Source organism: Capra hircus, chromosome 19 (assembly GCF_001704415.2).
Source record: "Capra hircus breed San Clemente chromosome 19, ASM170441v1, whole genome shotgun sequence".
Lineage (NCBI taxonomy): Eukaryota > Metazoa > Chordata > Mammalia > Artiodactyla > Bovidae > Capra > Capra hircus.
The window spans coordinates 41,660,785-41,684,278 of NC_030826.1; the positions used below are offsets into that span (position 1 = coordinate 41,660,785).

The following is a 23,494-nucleotide window of genomic DNA, read 5'->3' on the forward strand; positions in this document are numbered from 1 at the left end:
CAAACCATTTTAGGTCAGAAACATACCCTCCCAACCCTGCCTGCGCCCCTCCCCCGGCCCTCACAGACACACCTGGCTGTACTAGCTGTGCTCAGAGGGTCTCCTGGGCGAATTCAGTGGTTTTCAAACTGGTTTCCATGGTCTTGGAGATTCCAGCATCTTGGAGCCAAGAGGTACAGGCTCTGCTCCGTCCGGACCCCCAAATCAGATCAGCTGTTTTTTCTTTTCTTTTTTTTTATTTTTGATCTGTTTGACATATTAGACTTTGACCTGTTTGAAGAATAGCTTCCCATGTTAAAAAATTCTGGAAGAAAAGATTCCCTGGACCAGCTGATTCCTAAAGTGCTAACACTGCGTAGGTCCGCAGTTCGCCTGGAATAGCTTTTGCTGTCCTCCCTTCTGGCAGGGCTCCCTCGAGCCACTGGAGAACACGAAACCAAGGAGCCAAGGGAGAGGAGGAGGGAGGGGTGTGAGCCAGCAGCTCCCGGCCACTGGCAGCCCGGAATGTTCTCTGGAGGACTCTGCACGCACAGGAGGAGCAGAGCTCAGAGCAGAGCGGCCTTCCGGGAAGGCCCCTCCTCATCGCAGCCGGCAGGCCCCGCCTGCGCTCAGGAGCCCTGCATCTCTGTCCAGTCACCCTGCTGCAGGATGTGCTGCAGCAGCCCATTGACCACGTCCAGCGTCTCGTCCCTCTCCAGCACGATGTCATATGAGTCCATGTAGCGCTCCCGCCGCTCCTCCACCTGCCCGGGGAGCAGAGAGCAAGAGTCCCCCAGTGCCCTGCCCTCTGCCCAAACCGCTGTTGCGCAGCAGGGGTAGGGGAGGAGGGCCTTCAAGCCGTGACTCCCCAAAAGGAGTTCAGGATTACCAGGCCCTGTCCTTTGGAGACACACATGGCCGTGGGTGCAGGCTGTCACAGTTAACCCCTGGGTCAGTGTCAAAAGGAAGGTCACAAGGATTAAGAGACAAAAAACCAGATGTTACCTCTAACCTATGAGAACTGAATTTTCAAAAGCCTTCCGTACCTGCTGGCCGAGTCTGCTGCCATACTATGCCCCTCTACAACCCTGGTTTCATCCATTAACCTCTTGTCTGTTTCTACGTTTTCCTTCTCTAAATTATAAACCCATATCTTGAATACCAACATTCCCCACCTCAATCATGCCCTTTTAGGTAAGATTTAGGAGGACTGGTGATCAGCCCAACCACTTTCTAAACTATGTCACCTTGGGCAAGTTGCTTAATCCCCCTGCCTCAGTTTCCACCCTTGTAAAAAGGTAAAACAGTCACTACACCTCAAAGTTTGACTACACAGATTAGCTGGTCTTATGTTCCTGGCACAAAGCGAGCACTCAGTAAGCGTGAGCTCTGATGATGTGCTCTGACCTCCAGATCATGCCCTGTGCTGTGCACACAGCTCTGACCACTGGGTACCTCTTGTTTCCTAGGAGACTATAGCTTGTGTCGGACCTCTGTGCCTCTAATACTTCACACAGAGTGTATCCCATAACAGGAATGAAGGAGCCAGCCATGAAGACCAAGGTCCCATACCTACCTTGTCATTTAGGAAGCCAATCTTGAGAATGTTCTCCACGCCAGGAACCCCATCAGCCATAGTGAGGTCCCCCATGGAGTCTCCCAGCAGGAGGATGTTGGTTTTGCCCTGAAGCTGCTGGAAGTAATCAGAGTTCTCGCACACAGAGCTGTTCTTGTTGTAGGTGTGGATGAGCTGACCCTTGAATCCCTTTAGGAAGCCCTAAGAAGTCAAGACGAGAGACAGAAGGGCTACAGGGACCCATCGAGGGCCAGTTTTCCAGTCTGCCACGGAAGAAGCCGAATCCTGAAAGCCACAGATAATGCCAACACTTCACTGCAGTCCAAACTAGGGGTCAGCAAGCTAGGGCTCGTGGGCCAGATTTGGACTATTTTTGTAAATTAAGTTCTGTGTGTGTTAGTCGTTCAGTCGCATCGGATTCTGTATGACCCCATGGACTATAGCCCGCCAGGCTCCTCTGTCCATGAATTCTCTAGGCAAGACTGCTGGAGTAGGTTGCCATTTCCTTCTCCAAGTTCTATGGAACTTAATTTATAGGCCCATTTGTTTACGTCTTCTCAATGGCTGCTGTTTTATGTGATAGAATAGTTGCAAATGATCCTAGTAAAAAATTTACGATCTGTTCTTTTATAGGAAAAGGTTTTTTTGTTTGGTTGGGTTCTTTTTGGCCATGCCACATAGCTTAGGAGATCTTAGTTCCCCAACTGGTGACTGAATCCAGGCCTTAGAAGTGGAAGCGCTGGGTCTTAACCACAGGACAACTAGGGAATTCCAAAAAAACATTTCCAGCCCCTGGTTTAAACAGAGACCATCAAATATTGTAGATCACCTGCTCTGGGGGAAGCAAGAGGCTGGGATACAAGCATTACCCGGGCTACATGAGTGTTAACTTCAGCTGTGGGCAACACCCTAACCACAAGTCAAAGGGACAAACATTCCAGCCTTGGTCTTAAGGGGAAGAAGTCAGAACATGGGTGAGTCAGTGTAGCCCACCTCTGGCTCAAGCAAAACAAGTCCAAGTCCAAGGCCCTGAGTACCTAGGTTGGCACATGACCCATGACAGTGACACAAGGACCTGGCTGAGCCCTAAACTAGGTCCTCCGCAGAGAGACCACTGTCAGCCAGACACCCAAGAATGGGTCTTTCAAAAGCAACTGTCTCTAGCTGCGTGAATAAATAAATAGCTGCCAAGGGCAACGAAGCCAGCATGCCTTCCCCTCCCTCCTGCTGCCCCCCATCCCAGTTAACATTCGGGGTGAAGCACACTGGCCGGCAGTCCCCATCCTTCTTCCAGCCCCAGCCCTAATGAGATGCAGCTCACATCTTCATCAAACTCCATGTAGTTAGACACGATGTGGATGTTGGGGTGGAACACTTTCCTCTGCCGGATCATCTCTTCCAGGACATCTCCAATGCCCGCAGAAAAGATGAAAAGGGGAATGTTGTTCTGCGAGAGGGTGTTGAAGAATGTCTTGTATCCATCCCTGAAACCAGATGAATGGCTCTGAAAGTGCACTGCCTCTGCCACTGCCCTTTCTTTTCTATTTGGGTTACATCTTTAACATTTTTCTTTAAACTTTTTTTTTCCCCTTGGGCTGCACTGCTCTGTATGCGAGATGTTAGTTCCCTGACCAGGGACTGAACCTGTGCTCCTGCATGGAGAGCTTGGAGTCTTATCCATTGGACTACCAGTTAAGTCCCTCTAAAACATTTTAAATTGAGGTATAAAATACATAGAATAAATCATTAAAGTGCACTAATCGTTAAGTGTTCAGCTCAATTAATATTTACAACATGTGTACATGCGTGTGATACCTACCCAGTTGATGTCACTGCCCCCATTTTGACTTCACATCACCATTGATTTGCTTTTTGTGTCCCTGAACTTCACATAAATCATATAAATACATTTGTTTGTTTGTTTGTTCCTAGATGATTTTGCCTGAGCAAAATACAACCAGGTGGCTCTCCTAGGGTGGCTTCAGTGGAGAGCACCCCCAACCTACCCGTGCACAATCCTTGAGGGAAGGCACCCGTGCTGACTCTTTCCTATATGTGCCCCCATCCCTCCTCTGGTAAAGAACGCTCCAGTAGAGAGCTGAGCTCTGAAGGCCACCGATAATCAAGGGTCCCAGGCCGGCCAACTCCCATGTCTGGATAAAGAACACCAGTTACCATGGGGATCCCATAAGTCTTTTTAACCACTGGGAAAAATTACCAAGACACTGTTTTTTCTAGAAGATGGAGCATCTTCACCACATCCATTACCAGCAGTGTGTCCTTGGACATACCCAAGGATAGAAAATTCTCTGGCTGAGTCCACAGAGAAAAAGCAAGACCTTCTCCTCATGCAGCTACTCATCGTGCTAGGTCCCCTCTGACTCTTAGAGCAACTAACTCCTCTTCAACTCCCTTCCAGCCTCTCTTTGTGAGCAAACCCATTCCAGTCTGGCAGAAGCATTTTCCGGAGCAGGCAGCTCACCTGAGCATTGCGTTGGACTCTCTTACCACCTGGGCTATCTGAAACTTCTGAATCTTCTGTTGACACAGGAGGTCATGTGCTTTGGTCCACCTGGAAAGAGACACCTCACAAAACCCTAAACTCAAACCACTAAGTAAAATACCCTTTCCCATCGCAGGCATGAATCCCCTTTGGAAGTACTGGCAGTGGAGGTCTCATCGTTTTCCTCGGAGCCACTTCCTGCAGGACCCCGGTTGTCCCTAAAGGAGCGGGGTGAGACAGCAACTCACCCAGCTGTGGTCTGTGGGTTAAAAAGACTTATGGGATCCCCATGGTAACTGGTGTTCTTTATCCAGACATGGGAGTTGGCCGGCCTGGGACCCTTGACCATCCGCAGACCACAGCTGGGTGAGTTGCTGCTGATGCCAAAGTTCTTCTGAACCCTTTCTTTGGGGCTCCATCCAGTGATACTGGTTTTTCTGAGGCAGGTTATTGCCCCAAAGCACTGATTCCCCCAATCTAAGGGGCTTCTAGTTTACTCCAAGGACTCTCAGTGAGCCCCCTACTTCATCCAGCAGCAGCCATGAGTGACCTGTCTGTGTCTGGACAATCTGTTCTAATAGCTGGGAGTGTAGCATTCAGCTGAGCATTCAATAAAGTAAGGGAGCCTGCATCTGATTTCAAAGCCAGACCAGGCCATCATTCACCACTACTGGCGCTTACCATTCTACCATGTGGGGTAACTTCTCTTTGATGGTCCGGTGTGGGTCAATCTCAATTGGGTAATAATGGTGAAGAAGCGCTTTGAGCTGCGACATCCAAAATGAAGAGAAAGGTCATCAGTCTACATCAAGTGTTCCCCAGCAGGGTCCTATAGTCCCACATGAGAAAAAAAGTCACCAGTCACCTAGAAGATGCGATTCCTGTAAGGGAGTCACAGGAGCTTCACAGCTGGCCATCCTTCTGCATTCCAGCCCCCCAACCCCCTGCCCCAAAGAGTGAGGTCTAGGCATCAACAACACAAAGGAGTGTTGTAACGAGGTAGCATCTAGAATTTTGTTGCCCTTGTTGTCGCTATAAATTAGCTCAGGCATCAGCACTTAATCAGTGAGAGCTGAGTTAATGCTGTATTTCCTAAAACATGATATGCTTTCTCAGGTAGGAGGCAAGATAACTTAGGGGCAGGGAAGCACACGGATAAAAACACATTTCATTTTAGTGGTTTGGGCCTCATTTTAATGCTATGTCAGAAAAAGAAAGAAAACAAACACATCAACCTACTGCTTTCACAAAGATTCTTTTGCAAGTTTAGTAGTAGTCATAGTGTTAGTTGCTCAGTTGTGTCCAACTATTGGTAACTCCACAGACTATAGCCTGCCAGGCTCCCCTGTTCACGGAATTCTCCAGGCAAGAATGCTGGAGTGGGTAGCCATTCCCTTCTCCAGGGTCATCTTCCTGACCCAGGGATCAAACTTGGGTCTCCTGCATTGCAGGCAGATTCTTAACTGTCTGAGCGACTAGGGAAGCCCAACTGCCCTGCTTTTAAAGATTTAAGTGCTACGAGTTGCACTTAAATCTTAAAAGCAGGGCAATTTAGATAGATCTGGTAAAAAACATACCAGACTAGAACAGAATACTGTAGTATGTTCAGGGATAACCACTGCACTGCCAACGTCAGGCGGACAACCTCACCGGGAGCATCTCCATGGGCCTCCTGTGGCTAAGGTCCCCTTCCACGTGCCTGGACCCCTCCAGACTCCAGGAAGGCTGCTTCAGGGATCATGTGTCACATGGTTCAGTCAGCAACAGTGCCCAATAAAAATGGGAATGGCAAAGAATTATAATTTTAATATGTGCGTGATCTCAGAATATTATGAAATCAAATGGAGTCCCTGACCATCAGCCTAAAAGAGGGTTAAATTCAAAGACAGGAAGCCCCTAAAATGTATTAAAGATTCTTAATTATTTGAATGTGAGAACATTCTTCTGAAAGTAAAACAGAACAACAGAATATAAATTTTTAAAAATAAAAAATATTTCTTTACAGAAATTTTGCTTTATGAATTTCTTTACGCTTTACATAAATTTTGCTTTATGATGTTTTTTATGAAAAACATCAACACCAGAAATCCTAGTTTTCTCTAGCTTCTTTATCCTAGAGAGGGCACCCAAACCTTTTGTTTTATTTGTGAATGAAGCTCTCTGGAAGTTGCTATGATCGGGGATGTGAGGGACCAAAAAGAGTGACTTCCCAAAGGTGGATCAGTGGTAGAGCCAGACTCTACCTTAAGCTACAAATGCCATCTCCAGAGACACAGGTGTAGAAATAGAAAGGCTATCTATAATTCACTGCCCATCCTAATAATCAGTAATCATGCAGAGTACTGGAAGAGCTGACCAACCATGGCCGGCAAACAAACTGCTTTGTACACAATTGGGTGAACTTCATAATCAAGTGGAACTAAATGATACAGTTACTCAGAAGAAAGAGCTCAGCAGAGAAATGAGCAGTTAGCACAGCTCTGCTCCGGCAAAGAGGACACTGATGGGAAGAATGTGGAACAAAGTAAAATGAACTCCAAGGCTACAGGGATCACCTTATTCTTTCTTGGTAACTGCTAACGCACCAAGAAAATTTATACTATCAAGGAAACAGCATAATACAGTTAAGAAGAGTTTGGGAACAGAATCAGATCTATGGGAAAACCAAGCTCTGCATCTTGCTATGTGACCTTGGGTTAAGTTGTTCAAACCTCTCCAAGTCTCTGTTTCCCCATCTGTTAAATGGAGGCAATAAAACATCTCCTGTAAGTTCTGTAGCTAGCAGTAAGCGTATTCCAACCATCCATTATCACATGTCTTGGCCAATAAGGAAAAGCTGTCTTAGTGTATAAGACTAAGTCCAGCTGGGAATTCCCTGGTGGCCCAGTGGTTAGGACTCCTCCCTTTCATTGCCAAGGGCCCTGTTCAATCCCTGGTCAGGGACCCTTATGATTCCACAAGCCACACACACACACACACACACACACACACACAAAGACTAGGTCCACCTGAGTATAGCAACAATTTTTTAAAAAAATTAACCTTCTACGGTTTCAAGCCTGGAATCTTTGGTCCTAACCAAGAACCACTGCCAGCTGTTTCTGAGCAAAGAAGGGAGTAACCCACCTCTTTCCGGCACTCCTCACTGATGATCTTGCTGTTATCCAGAATGTCTGCAAAAACACAGAACTCCTTTTACTTGTCCCTTAGAAGCCATCATCCTGTCAAGTCCAATAAAGCAAGCTTTTGTGTGACTTACTGTAAGAAGAAGGGCATCGCTTTCCATTATATGCAAACCTGCTCAAGGTCATGTCAAAATCAGAAATGACCTGAAATGCAAAAGAGAGATGATCCCTAGACAGGCACCTTCCAGTGTAGCCCTGCATCAATATGAAAAGGAAAAGCCAACCAGCTCTATGCCCAGCCTGTAGGCACAGCGGGCAGAGCCCTGGGGGAGTTAGAAAGGACTGGAGAGGAAGAACTAATTCTAGTTAGTACCTGTGCCAACCCTGAGAAGACCCAGTTTCATGGAGGGTGGGGATGGGGACTGCAGAATCAAGACCTCTTCTACCCTTTCAATAGCACCCATCTCAATGCTCTGGCTTCTCTTAAGATGCCTCCTCCTTCTGGCTCATCTCCACATCTGCACCTTCTTGGGGAGCCCATCAACCTCAGCTAGTGAGGACAACAAGACCCGGAGGCCCGCTGTGGGGTGCTTTCTGTCTAAAGAAATTTGAGAATATTGAAATCTAGGTTTTCGGGCAGGTGGGCTCTCCTTCAAGGCGAAACAGGCTTGCCCTCAAGTCCTTGGCTATTTCTAAAGGCTGAAAGCTTGCCTGCACGTGTCTGCAGCAACGTGTTAAGGCGCCCAGGGCAGGCCACCTCACCAGCTACCCGCATCCCACCCAGCCGACCGACCTTGTCCCCCCGTGATACCTGTAAGCGGTCTCCCCCGCCCTTGCGGAGGGCGCCCACGATCTCCTGCACCCGTCCAGGCTGCCGCATCAGGACCGTGGCCTTCATCAGGGTGCTCACCTGTCCCGAGACCCGAGAGAACCGCTGATTCCAGCACCGCGCAGACCCCAAGGGGAGCCCCGCGAAGCCGGGCCGGGGGCGCAGGGGGCGAGTAGGGGCTCTGGCAAGGCCTGGGCGTCTACGGACCGCACTGGCGCGGCGGGGCCCAGACGGCTTTCTGGGGGTCTCGGAGCGCCCGGGGGTTCGGGGCCAGCCCCACGCCGGTCTCCTTCTCCCACCTCACCTCCTCCGCCATTGCGCTCGCGGGCCGGTCGGCGGCGTGGACACAACGACCGCCCCGCGGCTTCACTGCGCAGGCGCCGCTTCCAACAGGGGCGGATCCGGGGGCGGAGGGCGGATCCGGGGGCGGAGGGCGGATCCGGGGGCGGAGGGCGGATCCGGGGGCGGAGGGCGGATCCGGGGGCGGGGTGGGTTTGGGGTGCAGGCTGCGAGCCCGGGGTTGGAGGGCTCAGTGCAGGGTTGGGAGAGGCAGGCGGCCTCTGGAGGGCCGCGCGGCGCTGTGCGTGCAGACCCTGCTTGAGAGCCCCGTGTTGAGGACGGGGAGGGTCCCAAGAAGTGGAGGGTACGTGGGTGCCATTCCTTGTAGAGCAAAACCCCTGACCAGAGTGGTCATTTTCAGGCTTACAGTTTGCATGATCAAAAGGCCGCAGGAAGGGAAGGGATGTGAAGGAGACATAAGTGAGTTCTGTTGAACAGCCAGAAGGTGCTTCCTTCTCTGGACTCGCTCCTCATCACAGAAGATGGGTGACTCATGTCCAGAGGGTAGGAAAGCCCTGGACAGGTGGACCAGAATGAAAGCTCATCAGCTTTACTTCTTCCTTCTGCCTTCTCTGACTTAGCTTCCCAGAACTCTGTCTGGGAGTCAAGTGCCGGGCCGTAGAAGAAGGTAGATGGATGCTACAGAGATGCCCAGCTGAGTACTTGAAGTAGGCCATGGGAGTTAGAGTGAAACAGAACTCTGATATGGTGGTGGTGGTGGTCACGGGGCCCTGTTCTTCTGGTTGCGGAAGGTGTGGGGTGGTCTTCAACCTGAGTGGTGCCTTGGGGGAGGGGAGAAGGAAGAAGGACAAGGACAGGAGAGAGTTCCAGAACCTGAGAACACAATCCTGAGAGTGACCTCACTGCGGCCCCAGGATTCTGGAACTTGGGCTGCCTGATGGGCCCTATATGAAAGATGTAGTAGGGAAAAGGAGCGACAGCTGGCTAAAGGGGCCCCCCCACAATCCTCCCCGACACCCTAGGAGAGCAGCCTCTCTCCGCTGATCCCAGGGTGCCATGGAGATGGAGAGCGCGGCGGCCTCCACACGGTTCCACCAGCCTCACATGGAGAGGAAGATGAGTGCGATGACCTGTGAGATCTTCAACGAGCTTAGGCTAGAGGGCAAGCTCTGCGACGTGGTCATCAAGGTCAATGGCTTTGAGTTCAATGCCCACAAGAACATCCTCTGTAGCTGCAGTTCCTACTTTAGGTATAACAGGGTTGCTAAACTAAGCCAAAGGGGGAACTGGGCTCATTCTGAGACGTTTTGGTTCATTTCATGTTTCCCACCCCACGATCTTAAGTTTAGGGACCCTGTCAAAGCCCTGGGCTTCTGTAGACTGGCTTGTTTTCTGAAGAGGCCCAACCAGGGCCAGAGCCTCTCTGGTTTTCAACTGAATTTCAACCAGCTGTTGGTGGGTCAGGTGCTTTTTTTCTTTGATTTGCACCCACACCAACCTTTGGGACAGTTGGACCCCTGTACTGGATTTCCTACTTAAACCTAGGTGACAGTGCCACCTCAGCTACCCCTTAAGCCCCTGAGACTGTTTCAGGCACGGTGATAAATTAACAAGGATAGAGAAGGGTGTGAAGGGAAAGAACCCAGGAAATATTTATCAGAAGAAAAAGGAAGTTTGAGCCAAAAGTATTGTAATCAGGAAGGTAAAGAGCTATCTTGCTTATGAGCTGAAAATATTTGAGTGCTCAGTTCCAATGAAGATATGGTAAGTGTGTCCCACCTAAACATTCTCATTTGTGTAAACCCAGAGCAAGGTATACAAAAAGGTCGAAGAGCGCATATTTTAAGTGGACTTTTGCAGGCCACACAGTCTTTGTCACAACTATTCCACTCTGCTTTCAGTGCGATAGCACCCATGTTTTGATGTTGTTCAGTCGCCCAGTTGTGTCTGACTCTTCATGACCCCATGGACTGCAGCATGCCAGGCCTCCCTGTCCCTCACCATCTCCCAGAGTATGCCCAAGTTCATGTGCGTAGTATCAGTGACGTCATACAGCCATCTCATCCTCTGATGCCCTCTTCTCCTTCTGCCCCCAATCTTTCCCAGCATCAGGGTCTTTTCCAATGAGTCAGCTGTTTGCATCAGGTGACCAACATAGTAGAGCTTCAGCTTCAGCATCAGTCCTTCCAATGAATATTCAGGGTTGATTTCCTTTAAGATTGACTTGCTGTCCAGGGGGCTCTCAAGAGTCTTCTCCAGAACCACAGTTCGAAGACAACAATTCTTCGGTGCTCTGCCTTCTTTATGGTCCCGCTCTCACAACCATACATGATTACTGGAAAGACCATAGCCGTGACTATACAGACCTTCGTTGGCAAAGCAATGTCTTTGATTTTCAACACACTGTCTAAGTTTGTCACAGCTTTCCTGCCAAGAAGCAATTGTCTTCTAATTTCATGGCTGCAGTCACCGTCCACAGTGATTTTAGAGCCCAAGAAGAGGCAATCTGTCACTGCTTCCACCGTTTCCCCTTCTGTTTGCCATGAAGTGATGGGGCAGGATGCCATAATCTTAGTTTTTTTTTAATATTTAGTTTTAAGCCGGCTTTTTTTTACTCTCCTCCTTTACCCTCATCAAGAGGTTCTTTAGTTCCTCTTCACTTTCTGCCATTAGAGTGTTATCATCCACATATCTGAGGTTGTTGATGTTTCTCCTGCCAATCTTGATTCCAGCTTGTAACTCATCCAGCCTGACATTTCTCAAAAAAGTGCTCAGCATGTAAGTTAAATTAACAGGGTGACAGCAAACAGCTTTATCATATTCCTTGCTCAATCCTGAACCAGTCAGTTGTTCCACACAGGGTTCTAACTGTTGCTTCTTGACCCACATACAGGTTTCTCAGGGGACAGGTAAGATGGTCTGGTATCCCCATCTCTTTGAGAGTTTTCCACAGTTTGTTATGATCCACACAGTCAAAGGCTTTAGTGTGGTCGATGAAACAGAGGTAGATGTTTTCCTGGAATTCCCTTGCTTTCTCTGTGATCCAATGAATGTTGGCAATTTGATTTCTGGTTCCTCTGCTTTTCCTAAACCCAACTTGAGCATCTGAAAGTTCTCGGTTCACGTAATGCTGAAGTCTAGCATGCAGGATTTTGAGCATAACCTTACTAGCACGAGAGATGAGTGCAATTGTCCGGTGGTTTGAAAATTCTTTAGTACTGCCCTTCTTGGGAATTCGGATGAGGATTGACCTTTTCCAGTGCTGTGGCCATTAGTGGGTTTTCCAGATTTGCTGACGTATTGAGTGCAGCACTTTGATAGCATCATCTTTTAGGATTTTTAAATAGCTCTACTGGAATTCCATCACATTGACTAGCTTTATTTACTTATTTATTTTTAATAATTTATATTTTTATTTTTGACTACTTTGCTGGGTTTTCATTGCTGCGCGTGGGCTTTCTCTAGTTGTGGAGAGTGGGGGCTACTCTCTAGTTGCAGTTCACAAGCTTCTCATTGCAAAGCTCAGGCTCCGTAGCTATGGCACACAGGCTTAATTACTCTGCGATATGTGGAATCTTCCCGGACCAGTGATTGAACCTGTGTCTCCTACACTGGTAAACAGGTTCTTAACCTCTGGACCACCAGGGAAGTCCCACTAGCTTTACTGACAGCAGTGCTTTCTAAGGCCCACTTGACTTCACACTCCAGAAGGTCTGACTCTGGATACCTTTCTGTGGTAAAGGGCCTAGCATAACTCAATGCAGCTATGAGCCATGCCGTGTAGGGCCACCCGAGACAGACGGATCACAGTGGAGAGTTCTGACTGAACAAGGGAATGGCAAACCACCCCAGTATACTTGCCATGAGAACCCCATGAAATGTATAAAAAGACAGAAAGATTTGATACTGAAAGATGAGTCCCCAGGTCGGAAGGTGTCCAGTATGCGACTGGGAAGAGTGAAGGACAACTGCTAATAGCCCCAGAAAGAATGACGCAGCTGCGCTAAAGCGGAAATGATGCTCAGTTATGGATGTGTTTGGTGATGAAAGTAAAATCCAGTGCTGCAAAGAACAGTATTGCATAGGAACCTGGAATGTTAGGTCCGTAAATCAAGGTAAATTGGACATGGTCAAGCAGGAGATGGTAAGAATAAACATCGATATTGTAGGAATCAGTGGACTAAAATATACAGAAATGGGCGAATTTAATTTCAGTTCAGTTCAGTCGCTCAGTCGTGTCCAACTCTTTGTGACCCCACGGACTTTAGCATGCCAGGTTTCCCTGTCTATCACCAACTCCCAGAGCTTGCTCAAACTCATTGTCCATCAAGTTGGTGATGCCATCCAACCACCTCATCCTCTGTTGCCCCCTTCTCCTCCTGCTTTCAGTCTTTCCCAGTATCAGGGTCTTTTCCAATAAATCAGTTCTTTGCATCAGGTGGCCAAAGTATTGGAGTTTCAGCTTCAGCATCAGTCCTTCCAGTGAATATTCAGGACTTCCTTTAGGACTGACTGGTTTGATTTCCTTGCTGACCAAGGCACTCTCAAGAGTCTTCTCAAACATCACAGTTCAAAAGCATCAATTCTTTGGAGCTCAGCTTTCTTTATAGTCCAACTCTCACATCCATACATGACTACTGGAAAAACCATAGCTTTGAATAGATGGACCATTGTCGGCAAAGTAATGTGTCTGCTTTTTAATATGCTTTCAGAATCACACAAGTGAAGCAACTTAGCAGCAGCAGCAGTTAGGTGGTCATAGCTTTTCTTCCAAGGAGCAAACATCTTTTAATTTCATGGCTGCAGTCATCATTTACAGTGATTTTGGAGCCAAGAAAATAAAGTCTGTCACTGTTTCCACTGTTTCCCCATCTATTTGTCATGAAGTGATGGGACCAGATGCCATGATCTTAGTTTTTTGAATGTTGAGTTTTAAGCCAGGTTTTTCACTCTCCTCTTTCACCTTCATCAAGAGGCTCTTTAGTTCTTCTTTGCTTTCTGCTATAAGGGTGGTGTCATCTACATATCTGTCAGTCTACGTTATTGATATTTCTCCTGGCAATCTTGATTCCAGCCCGGCATTTCATATAATGTACTCTGCATATAAGTTAAATAAGCAGGGTATTCTTAACATACTCCTTTCCCAATATGGAACCAGTCCATTGTTCCATGTCCAGTTCTAACTGTTGCTTTTTGACCTGCATACAGATTTCTCAGGAGGCAGGTAAGGTGGTCTGGTATTCCCAACTCTTGAAGAATTTTCCACAGTTTGTTGTGATCCATGCAGTCAAAGGCTTTGGCATAGTCAATAAAGCAGAAATAAATGCTTTTCTGGAACTCTCTTGCTTTTTCAATGATCCAATATATTGGCAATTTGATCTCTGGTTCTTTTGCCTTTTCTAAATACAGCTTGAACATCTGGAAGTTCTCAGTTCACATACTGTTGAAGCCTGGCTTGGAGAATTTTGAGCATTACTTTTTTTTTTTTTAATTTACGGCTGCGCTGGGTCTTTGTTGCTTTGTGAGGGCTTTCTCTAGCTGCAGCGAGAGGGGATGGGTGGTGGACAGGCTTCAGCAGTTGCAGCATGCAGGCTCAGTTGTTGTGGCAAAGGGGCTTACCTGCTCCGTGGCACGTGGGATCTTCCCAGACTAGGGGATTGAACCCATGTCTCCTGCACTGGCAGGTGGATTCTTAACCACTGTGCCACCAGGGAAGTCCCTGAGCATTCCTTTACTAGCGTGTGAGATGGGTGCAATTGTGTGGTAGTTTGAACATTCTTTGGCATTGCCTTTCTTGGGGATTGGAATGAAAATTGACCTTTTCCAGTCCTGTGGCCACTGCTGAGTTTTCCAAATTTGCTGGCATATTGAGTGCAGCACTTTCACAGCATCATCTTTTAGGATTTGAAATAGCTCAACTGGAATTCCATCATCTCCACTAGCTTTGTTCATAGTGATGCTTCCTAAGGCCGACTTGACTTCACATTCCAGGATGTCTGGCTCTAGGTGAGTGATCACACCATCGTGGTTATCTGGGTCATTAAGATCTTTTTTGTATAGTTCTTCTGTGTATACTTGCCACCTTTTCTTAATAACTTCTGCTATTAGGTCCATACCATTTCTGTCCTTTATTGTGCCCACCTTTGCCTGAAATGTTCCCTTGGTGTCTCTAATTTTCTTGAAGAGATCTCTAGTCTTTCTCATTCTATTGTTTTCCTCTATTTCTTCGCATTGATCACTGAGGAAGGTTTTCTTATCTCTCCTTGTTATTCTTTGGAACTCTGCATTCAAATGGGTATATATTTCCTTTTCTCCTTTGCCTTTCACTTCCCTTCTTGTTTAATCTATTTGTAAGGTCTCCTCAGGCAACCATTTTGCATTTTTGCGTTTCTTTTTCTTGGAGATGGTCTTGATCACTGTCTCCTGTACAATGTCACCAACCTCCGTCCATAGTTCTTCAGGTACTCTATAAGATCTAATCCCTTGAATCTACTTGTCACTTCCACTGTATAATCATAAGGGATTTGATTTAGGTCACACCTGAATGGCTTAGTGGTTTTCCTTACTTTCTTCAATTTAAGTCTGAATTTTGCAATAAGGTGTTCATGATCTGAGCCACAGTCAGCTCCCAGTCTTGTTTTTGCTGATTGTATAGAGCTTCTCCATCTTTGGCTGCAAAGAATATAATCAATTCTGATTTCGGTATTGACCAACTAGTGATGTTCATGTGCAGAGCCTTCTCTTGTATTGTTGGATGAGGGCGTTTGCTATGACCAGTGCATTCTCTTGCCAAAACTCTGTTAGCCTTTGCCCTGCTTCATTCTGTTCTCCAAGGCCAAATTTTCCTGTTACTCCAGGTATCTCTTTACTTGCTACTTTTGCATTCCAGTCCCGTATGATGAAAAGGACATCTTTTTTTGGCATTTGTTCTAGAAGGTCTTTTAGGTATTCATAGAACCATTCAACTTCACCTTCTTCAGCATTAGTCGTTGGGGCATAGACTTGGATTTCTCTGATAATGAATGGTTTGCCTTGAAAATGAACAGAGATCATTCTGTAATTTTTGAGACTGCACCCAAGTACTGCATTTCAGACTCTTGTTGACTATAAGGGCTACTCTATTTCTCCTAAGGGATTCTTGCCCACAATAGTAGATACAATGGTCATCTAAATTAAATTCGCCCATTCCAGTCCATTTTAGTTTACCGATTCCTAAAATGTCAATGTTCACTCTTGCCATCTCCTGTTTGACCACTTCTAATTTATCTTGATTCATGGACCTAACATTCTAGGTTCCTATGCAATATTGTTCTTTACAGCATCAGACTTTACTTCCATCAGTAGTCATTTAATTTAGTTGGACCATTATATCTAGTACTGCAGGCAAAAATCCAATAGAATAAATGCAGTAGCCCTCATAGTCAACAAAAGAGTGTGAAATGCAGTACTTGGATGTTACATCAAAAATGACAGAATGATCTCGGTTCATTTCCAAGGCAAACCATTTCAACATCACAGTAATTCAAGTCTATGCCCCAATCACCGATGCCAAAGAAGCTAAAGTTGATCACTTCTGTGAAGACGTAGAAGACCTCCTAGAACTAACACCAAAAAAAGATGTTCTATTCATCACTGGGGATTGGAATGCAAAAGTAGGAATTCAAGAAAACCTAACAGGCAAGTAACAGGCAAGTTTGACCTTGGAATACAAACTGAAGCAGGGCAAAGGCTAACAGAATTCTGCCAAGAGAATGCACTGGTCATAGCAAACACCCTTTTTCAACAACACAAGAGACGACTTTACACATGGACATCACCAAATGGTCAATACCGAAATCAAATTGATTACACTCTTTGTAGTCAAAGACAGAGAAGCTGTATACAGTCAGCAAAAACAAGACTTGGAACTGACTGTCACTCAGACTATCAGCTTCTCATAACAAAATTCAGGCTTAAACTAAAGAAAGGGGGGAAAACCACTAGGCCAGCCAGGTACGACTTGAATCAAATCCCCTATGAATATGCATTGGAGGTGATGAGTAGATTCAAGGGATTAGATCTAGTAAACAGTGTGCCTGAAGAAGTATGGACACAGGTATGTAATATCGTACAGGAGGCAGCAAACAGAACCATCCCAAAGAAAAGCAAGAAGGCAAAGTGGTTACCTGAGGAGGCTTCACAAATAGCTGCAGAAAGAAGAGAAGTGAAAAAGCAAGAGAGGAAGGGAAAGGTACGCCCAACTAAACGCAGAGTTTCAGAATAGCAAGGACAGACAAGAAGGCCTTCTTCAATGAACGATGCAGAGATATAGAGGAAAACAACAGAAGGGGAAAGACTAGAGATCTCTTTAGGAAAATTGGAAATACCAAGGGAACATTTCCCCCAAAGATGGGCACAATAAAGGATAGAGACAGTAGAGACCTCGTAGGAGAAGAGATCACGAGAAAATGGAAAATAGCCATGGACAATTCTAACTGAAAGGACATGGCTGTGTTCCAAAAAATTATTTTATTATCAAAATTTGAATTTATTATAATTTCCGGGTGTCACAATATTTTTCCCAATTTAAAAATGTAAAAAAATTCTTAACTCTTGGGCAGGACAAAAAGAGAGGAGTTGGGTTGAATTTGGCCCAGAGGCTATAGGTTTGCAGACTTCTTTGATAGAGAATTTGATCTCTGAGCCCATATTTCCTTAAACTTCCTAGAAAAAGGATGCAAAAATATATTAGGGCAGGGACTTCTGCAACACCTAGAAAAGTACCTAGCTATTTAGAAAGGACCCAATAAATAATTGTGGAATAGTGGTCATTTATTCATTCAATAATTTCTTATTGAGTGCCTATTTTGTGACAGGTACTGGAAAAAAAAACATAAATATTCCTGTTCTCATTAAGTTTACCTTCAAATAGGGGGAATAGGCATTTAATAAAATATATACCTGATCATAATTGCTAGGGAAAAAGAAGATGGGCATGGTTATTTTAAATACGATTACCATTTTGCTGACAAAGTGACATTTGAGGAAAGACTTCCATGGGGTGAGGTCTTGGAAAATATGGAAATCTGGGGCCAGGGGGTGGCGGGGAGGCTTCCAGCCCGAGTAGAAAAGTGCAAAGGACCCAAGATGGAAGCATCTCTGGCGTATTCAAGGAAAACAAGGCCAGCAGGGCTGGAATAAGGTGAGAAGGAAGGTGAGAAGAAATATGATTAGAGAGGTATTCATGGTCCAGATCTCAGGCGTCTTTTGTAGTCCCTGGTAAGGATTTCATATTTTACTCTGTAAATAACAAGGGAAGCCAGTGGAAGTTTCTGAGTGGAAGAGGAGCATAAACTCATAAGGATCACTTTGGGGGTTGGGATAAGACTGTAAACTCCAGAGATGTCAAGGGCAGAAGCAGAGAGCTCAGTTAGGGCAGGCGTCCCCAACCTCCAGGTCACGGACTGATACCGGCCTATTAGGAACCAGGCTGCACAGCAGGTGAGAGGTGGGCAGCTTCACCTGTGTTTACAGCCAATCCCTATCACTCTCAGGACTGCCTGAGCTCCACCTCCTGTGAGGTACCTGGGGGGCATCAGATTCTCACAGGAGCGTGAACCCTGCTGTGAACTGTGCATGCGAGGGATTTAGGTTGCAGGCTCCTTATGAGAATCATTCTGAAACCATCGCTACCTCTCAGTCCGTGGAAAAACCGTTTTCCACAAAACTGGTGCATGGTGCCAAAACGGCTGAGGACTGACGAGTTACGGGGTTTATTCGCAATAATCGAGGAAAGAGATGGCGGTGGCTCAGACTAAGAAGGCAGCAACAGGAGCAGTACAAAGTGATCAGATTCTGGATATGAATAATACTTGTCTTAAAAGTGTATTTGCTCAAGTTTAACTTCTTTAATTGGTTTGATAGACAATGGGCTGAGACAGAAAAGACCTGGGTCATACTACCAGCTGTAGATCTCAATTTCTCCATCCCTAAAATGGGGAAAAGGGCTACTGATCATGAAAATAGGAATAAAAGTGACCAAAGACCTTGGAAAGGTTCTTTTGCCCACTGTATAAAGCCTACTCTCCTCCTGCTCACCTCACACCAATGTATTTCCAGTATACTAACTGTGTGCTATTTGGAAAATGTCCGAACGCTCCACAAGAAAAGGTGGGGGCGGGGGGGCGGGGGAAACATGGCAGACCGGAGAGAAATATTTCAGTGACTGCTAGTTTTTGTCTCTCTTCCAGAGCTTTGTTTACAAGTGGCTGGAACAACACTGAAAAGAAGGTATACAACATCCCTGGCATTTCCCCCGACATGATGAAGCTGATTATCGAATATGCATACACCCGGACGGTCCCCATCACACCGGATAACGTGGAGAAACTCTTGGCTGCTGCAGACCAATTTAACATCATGGGTATTGTCAGGGGTTGCTGTGAGTTCCTCAAGTCGGAGCTGTGTTTGGATAACTGTATCGGCATCTGCAAGTTCACAGACTACTACTACTGCCCTGAGCTGAGGCAGAAGGCCTACATGTTCATCCTGCACAACTTTGAGGAGATGGTGAAAGTCTCGGCAGAGTTTTTAGAGCTCTCAGTCACTGAACTTAAGGATATCATTGAGAAAGATGAGCTCAACGTCAAACAAGAAGACGCTGTATTTGAGGCCATTTTAAAATGGATTTCTCATGACCCCCCAAATAGGAAGCAGCATATTTCAGTTTTGCTTCCCAAGGTCATTTAGTTATTTTTTGTGAGATGCTTTGATTGTTCACTCTTTTTTTTCTGGCTGAGCCATGTGACTTGTGGGATCTTAGTTCCACGAAGTGAAGTGAAAGTCGCTCAGTTGTGTCTGACTCTTTGCGACCCCATGGACTCTACAGTTCATGGAATTCTCCAGGCCAGAATACTGGAGTGGGTAGCCATTCCCTTCTCCAGGGGATCTTCCCAACCCAGGGATCAAATCCAGGTCTCTCACATTGCAGGCAGATTCTTTACCAGCTGAGCCACAAGGGCAGCCCAAGAATACTGGAGTGGGTAGCCTGTCCCTTCTCCAGCAGATCTTCCCGACCCAGGAATCAAATGGGGGTCTCTTGCATTGCAGGTGGATTCTTTACCAACTGAGTCAGTTCCGTGCCCAGGGATCAAAGCCATGCCCCCAGCGTGGAGGTTCACTTGGAGTCCTAACCACTGGACCACCAGGGAATTCCCTTAATTGCTCACTTTTGATTCATTAATCCCAGAGGGATTGTCCCAAGGACTGCACTCAAAGACGTTTGACAGATGCCAGAGTTGTCGTTATATTTATATATATACTTATATATAATACATATATAAATATATACTTATATATGTGGACTTCTCAGGTGGCGATAGTGGTGAAGAACCTGACTGCCAATGCAGGAGATATAAAAGACTTGGGTTTGATCCCTGGGTTGGGAAGACCCCTTGGATGAGGGCATGGCAACCCACTCCAATATTCTTGCCTGGACAATCCCATGGACAGAGGAGCCTGGTGGGCTCCGGTCCATAGGGTCACAAAGAGTTGGACATAACTGAAATGATTTAGCATGCAGTCACTTATAGACGTACATATGTAGAAGGCATCCCCTGCCATTCTCTGAATTTTGAAGCTTTCTTCGCCCCTGGCATGGCTAGTTCCTTCTGCCCCAATTATTTTCTCTTTGACCAAAATTCTGATAGTGGGGGAAGGAGAAGGCAGGTCTTCAAAAGAATTCTCAAAGGTCTTCCTTTCGCCTCTTTCCTTCTGAGTTTCCCCAACCAGAACAGGAGTTGGACTAGAAACCAGGTCATGAGCATTGCACTCAATTGTAGCCATCTGGTGCTACTTCATGTTACTTTATATAGAGAGACATAGATATCCAATCACTGAACAAGGACCACAGCTTTTTCTAGTCTAAAAGTCCTGTCCAGGGGCCAAGGAATGGACTAGCTCTGTGACCACTTGAGGTGGCTTCTCTTTCACTCATTCTCAGCATCCAAATGTAAGTTACAAAAATAAAACATGACCCTAGTGCATTCAGTGGAGGCTGTGAAGTTGTGGGCTTAAGGACATGGGTTTTTCAGACACCTCACCTCATCTGAATGACTTTCTGTATTTCCTCCTTAGGTTCGCCTGGCCCTAATGCATGCTGAATATTTCATGAACAATGTTAAAATGAATGACTACGTCAAAGACAGTGAGGAATGCAAGCCAGTCATCATTAATGCCCTGAAGGCCATGTATGACCTAAATATGAATGGACCTTCTAATTCTGATTTCACCAACCCTCTCACCAGGCCCCGCCTGCCCTATGCCATCCTATTTGCAATTGGTGGCTGGAGTGGTGGGAGCCCCACCAATGCCATTGAGGCATATGATGCTCGGGCAGACAGATGGGTGAATGTCACTTGTGAGGAAGAGAGTCCTCGTGCCTACCATGGGGCAGCCTATTTGAAAGGCTATGTTTATATCATTGGGGGGTTCGATAGTGTGGACTATTTCAATAGTGTTAAGCGTTTTGACCCAGTCAAGAAAACCTGGCACCAGGTGGCCCCAATGCACTCCAGGCGTTGCTACGTCAGTGTGACAGTCCTCAGCAATTTTATCTATGCCATGGGAGGCTTTGATGGCTATGTGCGTCTCAACACTGCTGAACGTTATGAGCCAGAGACCAACCAGTGGACACTCATTGCCCCCATGCATGAGCAGAGGAGCGATGCGAGTGCTACAACGCTCTATGGAAAGGTGAGACCCCTGGGGAAGGCGGAAATAACACTTTGTTTTTTGAGGTGGATGGAAAACGGAAGTGGCGGTATTCACCTTGCAATACTAACCCCTTCATCCAACGAAAAGTGGCCCCTTGTAACTATCTTTTACTTATTAAAAAGCAGTGTGTGCACGTGTGGAAAAAACTCAGACTGCAGACTGGCATCTGAAGTGTCCTCGGCCCCCAGCCACCTTCATATACACCCTCTTTCTTTCTACTCCCCAGAAGTAACAATTTTACTCATCCCGGAACTCTCTTCACACAGGTCTACATATGTGGTGGGTTTAATGGGAACGAATGCCTGTTTACAGCAGAAGTGTACAACGCTGAGAGTAATCAGTGGACAGTCATAGCACCCATGAGAAGCAGGAGGAGTGGGATAGGTGTAATTGCTTATGGAGAACACGTATATGCGGTGAGTTTCTTTCATACAACAAATTGATAGCCTAGGTTTTCTACTAGCAAATAGGTTTATACTACCAGTGGGAAGTATTTGAAAGCTTCTTATCCATGGAAGATAGTGGAAAGAGGGAGGTATGAAATCACAGGTCCCCCGCAAGGAGGGGATCCTCAGTGAACAGAAGCGACGGTTAACAGCCAGGCTTGTTTCCTCTGCTGTCCACAGGTAGGCGGCTTTGACGGAGCTAATCGACTTAGGAGTGCAGAAGCCTACAGCCCAGTGGCTAACACTTGGCGCACGATCCCAACTATGTTTAACCCTCGTAGCAATTTTGGCATCGAGGTGGTAGACGACCTCTTGTTTGTGGTGGGTGGTTTTAACGGCTTTACCACCACCTTTAATGTCGAGTGCTACGACGAGAAGACTGACGAGTGGTACGACGCTCATGACATGAGCATATACCGCAGTGCTCTGAGCTGCTGTGTGGTGCCAGGGCTGGCCAACGTTGGGGAATACGCAGCTAGACGGGACAACTTCACAGGACTAGCACTGCGAGACGAAGTAAAGTACTCTGCCTCGACAAGCACCCTACCTGTATGAGCCTCTTCATATTAGCTAATAAAAAGTCTAAGCAATAAGAATTAATTCTTTTTTTAAATAAATGCAGTGTTTAAACTTGTAAGAGTAGTGGAAAATGTTCAACTTAAGGGAGCCAAGGGTTGGATGATGGAAGGGAGTACGAGGGGAAGAAGGAAGCAAATTATATTCAATGGTCCATAATTAAAGCCAGAAATCACAGTGCAAGTCAGCTCTAAAGAAATACATTTATTTAAAACTTACATCAAGACGATTAGTAGCTCTAACACAGAACAAGGTAGCTTTAGGAACATAAAACAAGCTATTTTACAAGGTTATGTCTCAGACTGTCCTAAATTCTACATCTCTGACTTAATTAAAGGGAGACAGTCAAGATTATACTTGCAGTAAGACAGGGGCTCAATACTGCTAGCCCAGAAAACTCACTGTATCAACTTGAACTAAGTATTTATTTTACATGTAACTCAATGAGCCCCTGCACGTAGACCATAAGAGCTTCAACCACATAGCAAGCACTACTTTTCAATGAGTGCAAGTGCATTTGGCTGAAGATTAAGTTAACAAGTGCTCTATTGTATGTGCTTCACCGTCAGACATTCGCAGGAATGGCCATACAGAGTAAGACAAAAGCCCAACAAAGGTAATCAACAAAGAGCAGTTATTTTGGCTATCTAATTAAATTCCTTGAAGCAAAATGACTACTATATTGTGTTACTGTATTACATCACTGGGCTATGAGCTGTTTTGTTTCCAATGACCAAAACATGTTATAATGTAAGCATTATAACAAAAACAAAAATGGACTATTCTCAAGAAATTAACAAGCTGGAGTGATAGACTGTGCCAAAATGTTTAACAATTTGAAAAAGGAGAGACTGAATAGTTTCTCCAAATAGTCTAAGGTTAAATGACAACCTATAAACACCCTATTTTTCTAGTGTTGGCAGAGGACTTGCATCACAACTCTACGTATTTGGAAAAGACATGAAATGTGGCTGATACACCCTTTTTAAGCTTAGTTTGAGGCAAATACAAAAAACATCCCTTTGGTTATGCTTGATTAGGCCAAGTAACTAAAACACACAATTTAGCTTACCTGTCTACCTATAGTATAGTGTTCATATTAGAATTATGAAGCAGAGAATGAAGTATTTAAACAAACCACATGCTACACTAGTCAAGAAACATAAAAGAGGAAAAAAGTGTGCTCTAGAAACTGCCTTACCGGCAGCTTGAAGAGTTTAATATACAAAAGCACACAAATCTGCCATAAACATTATCTTTCCAGCTTCAAACCTCTGTTCTACATAAAAAAAGATTTCAATTTATTTTTTGGTCCCAGAAATACTATACAAAACTCAATAATCAAGACAAAACTGATGTCCATAAAATTTTAGGTTTTTTTTTAAGCAAAATAGTTTTGAATTGGCA

General features: G+C 45.8%; 2 protein-coding genes across 4 annotated transcripts; one reads left to right on the forward strand and one right to left on the reverse strand.

Moving 5' to 3' along the window:
- NT5C3B (5'-nucleotidase, cytosolic IIIB) lies at positions 229–8,402 on the reverse strand. Of its 2 annotated transcripts, XM_018065099.1 has the most exons (9): positions 8,317–8,402; positions 7,995–8,093; positions 7,318–7,387; positions 7,185–7,231; positions 4,740–4,825; positions 4,038–4,127; positions 2,877–3,039; positions 1,556–1,756; positions 229–743 (listed from the first exon to the last, which is right to left on the reverse strand). In XM_018065099.1, the coding sequence occupies exons 1-9, from the start codon at positions 8,326–8,328 to the stop codon at positions 609–611; spliced, it is 903 nt and encodes a 300-aa protein (XP_017920588.1). In that variant the 5' UTR covers positions 8,329–8,402; the 3' UTR covers positions 229–608. The 2 variants fall into 2 exon arrangements, with proteins under 2 accessions (XP_017920588.1, XP_017920589.1); XM_018065100.1 differs by lacking the exon at positions 4,038–4,127.
- On the forward strand, positions 9,150–22,124 carry KLHL10 (kelch like family member 10). Of its 2 annotated transcripts, none has more exons than XM_005693831.2 (5): positions 9,150–9,500; positions 18,542–19,031; positions 20,427–21,044; positions 21,332–21,481; positions 21,692–22,124. In XM_005693831.2, the coding sequence occupies exons 2-5, from the start codon at positions 18,612–18,614 to the stop codon at positions 22,064–22,066; spliced, it is 1,563 nt and encodes a 520-aa protein (XP_005693888.1). In that variant the 5' UTR covers positions 9,150–9,500; positions 18,542–18,611; the 3' UTR covers positions 22,067–22,124. The 2 variants fall into 2 exon arrangements, with proteins under 2 accessions (XP_005693888.1, XP_005693887.1); XM_005693830.2 differs by having other exon boundaries at positions 9,150–9,562; positions 21,692–22,104.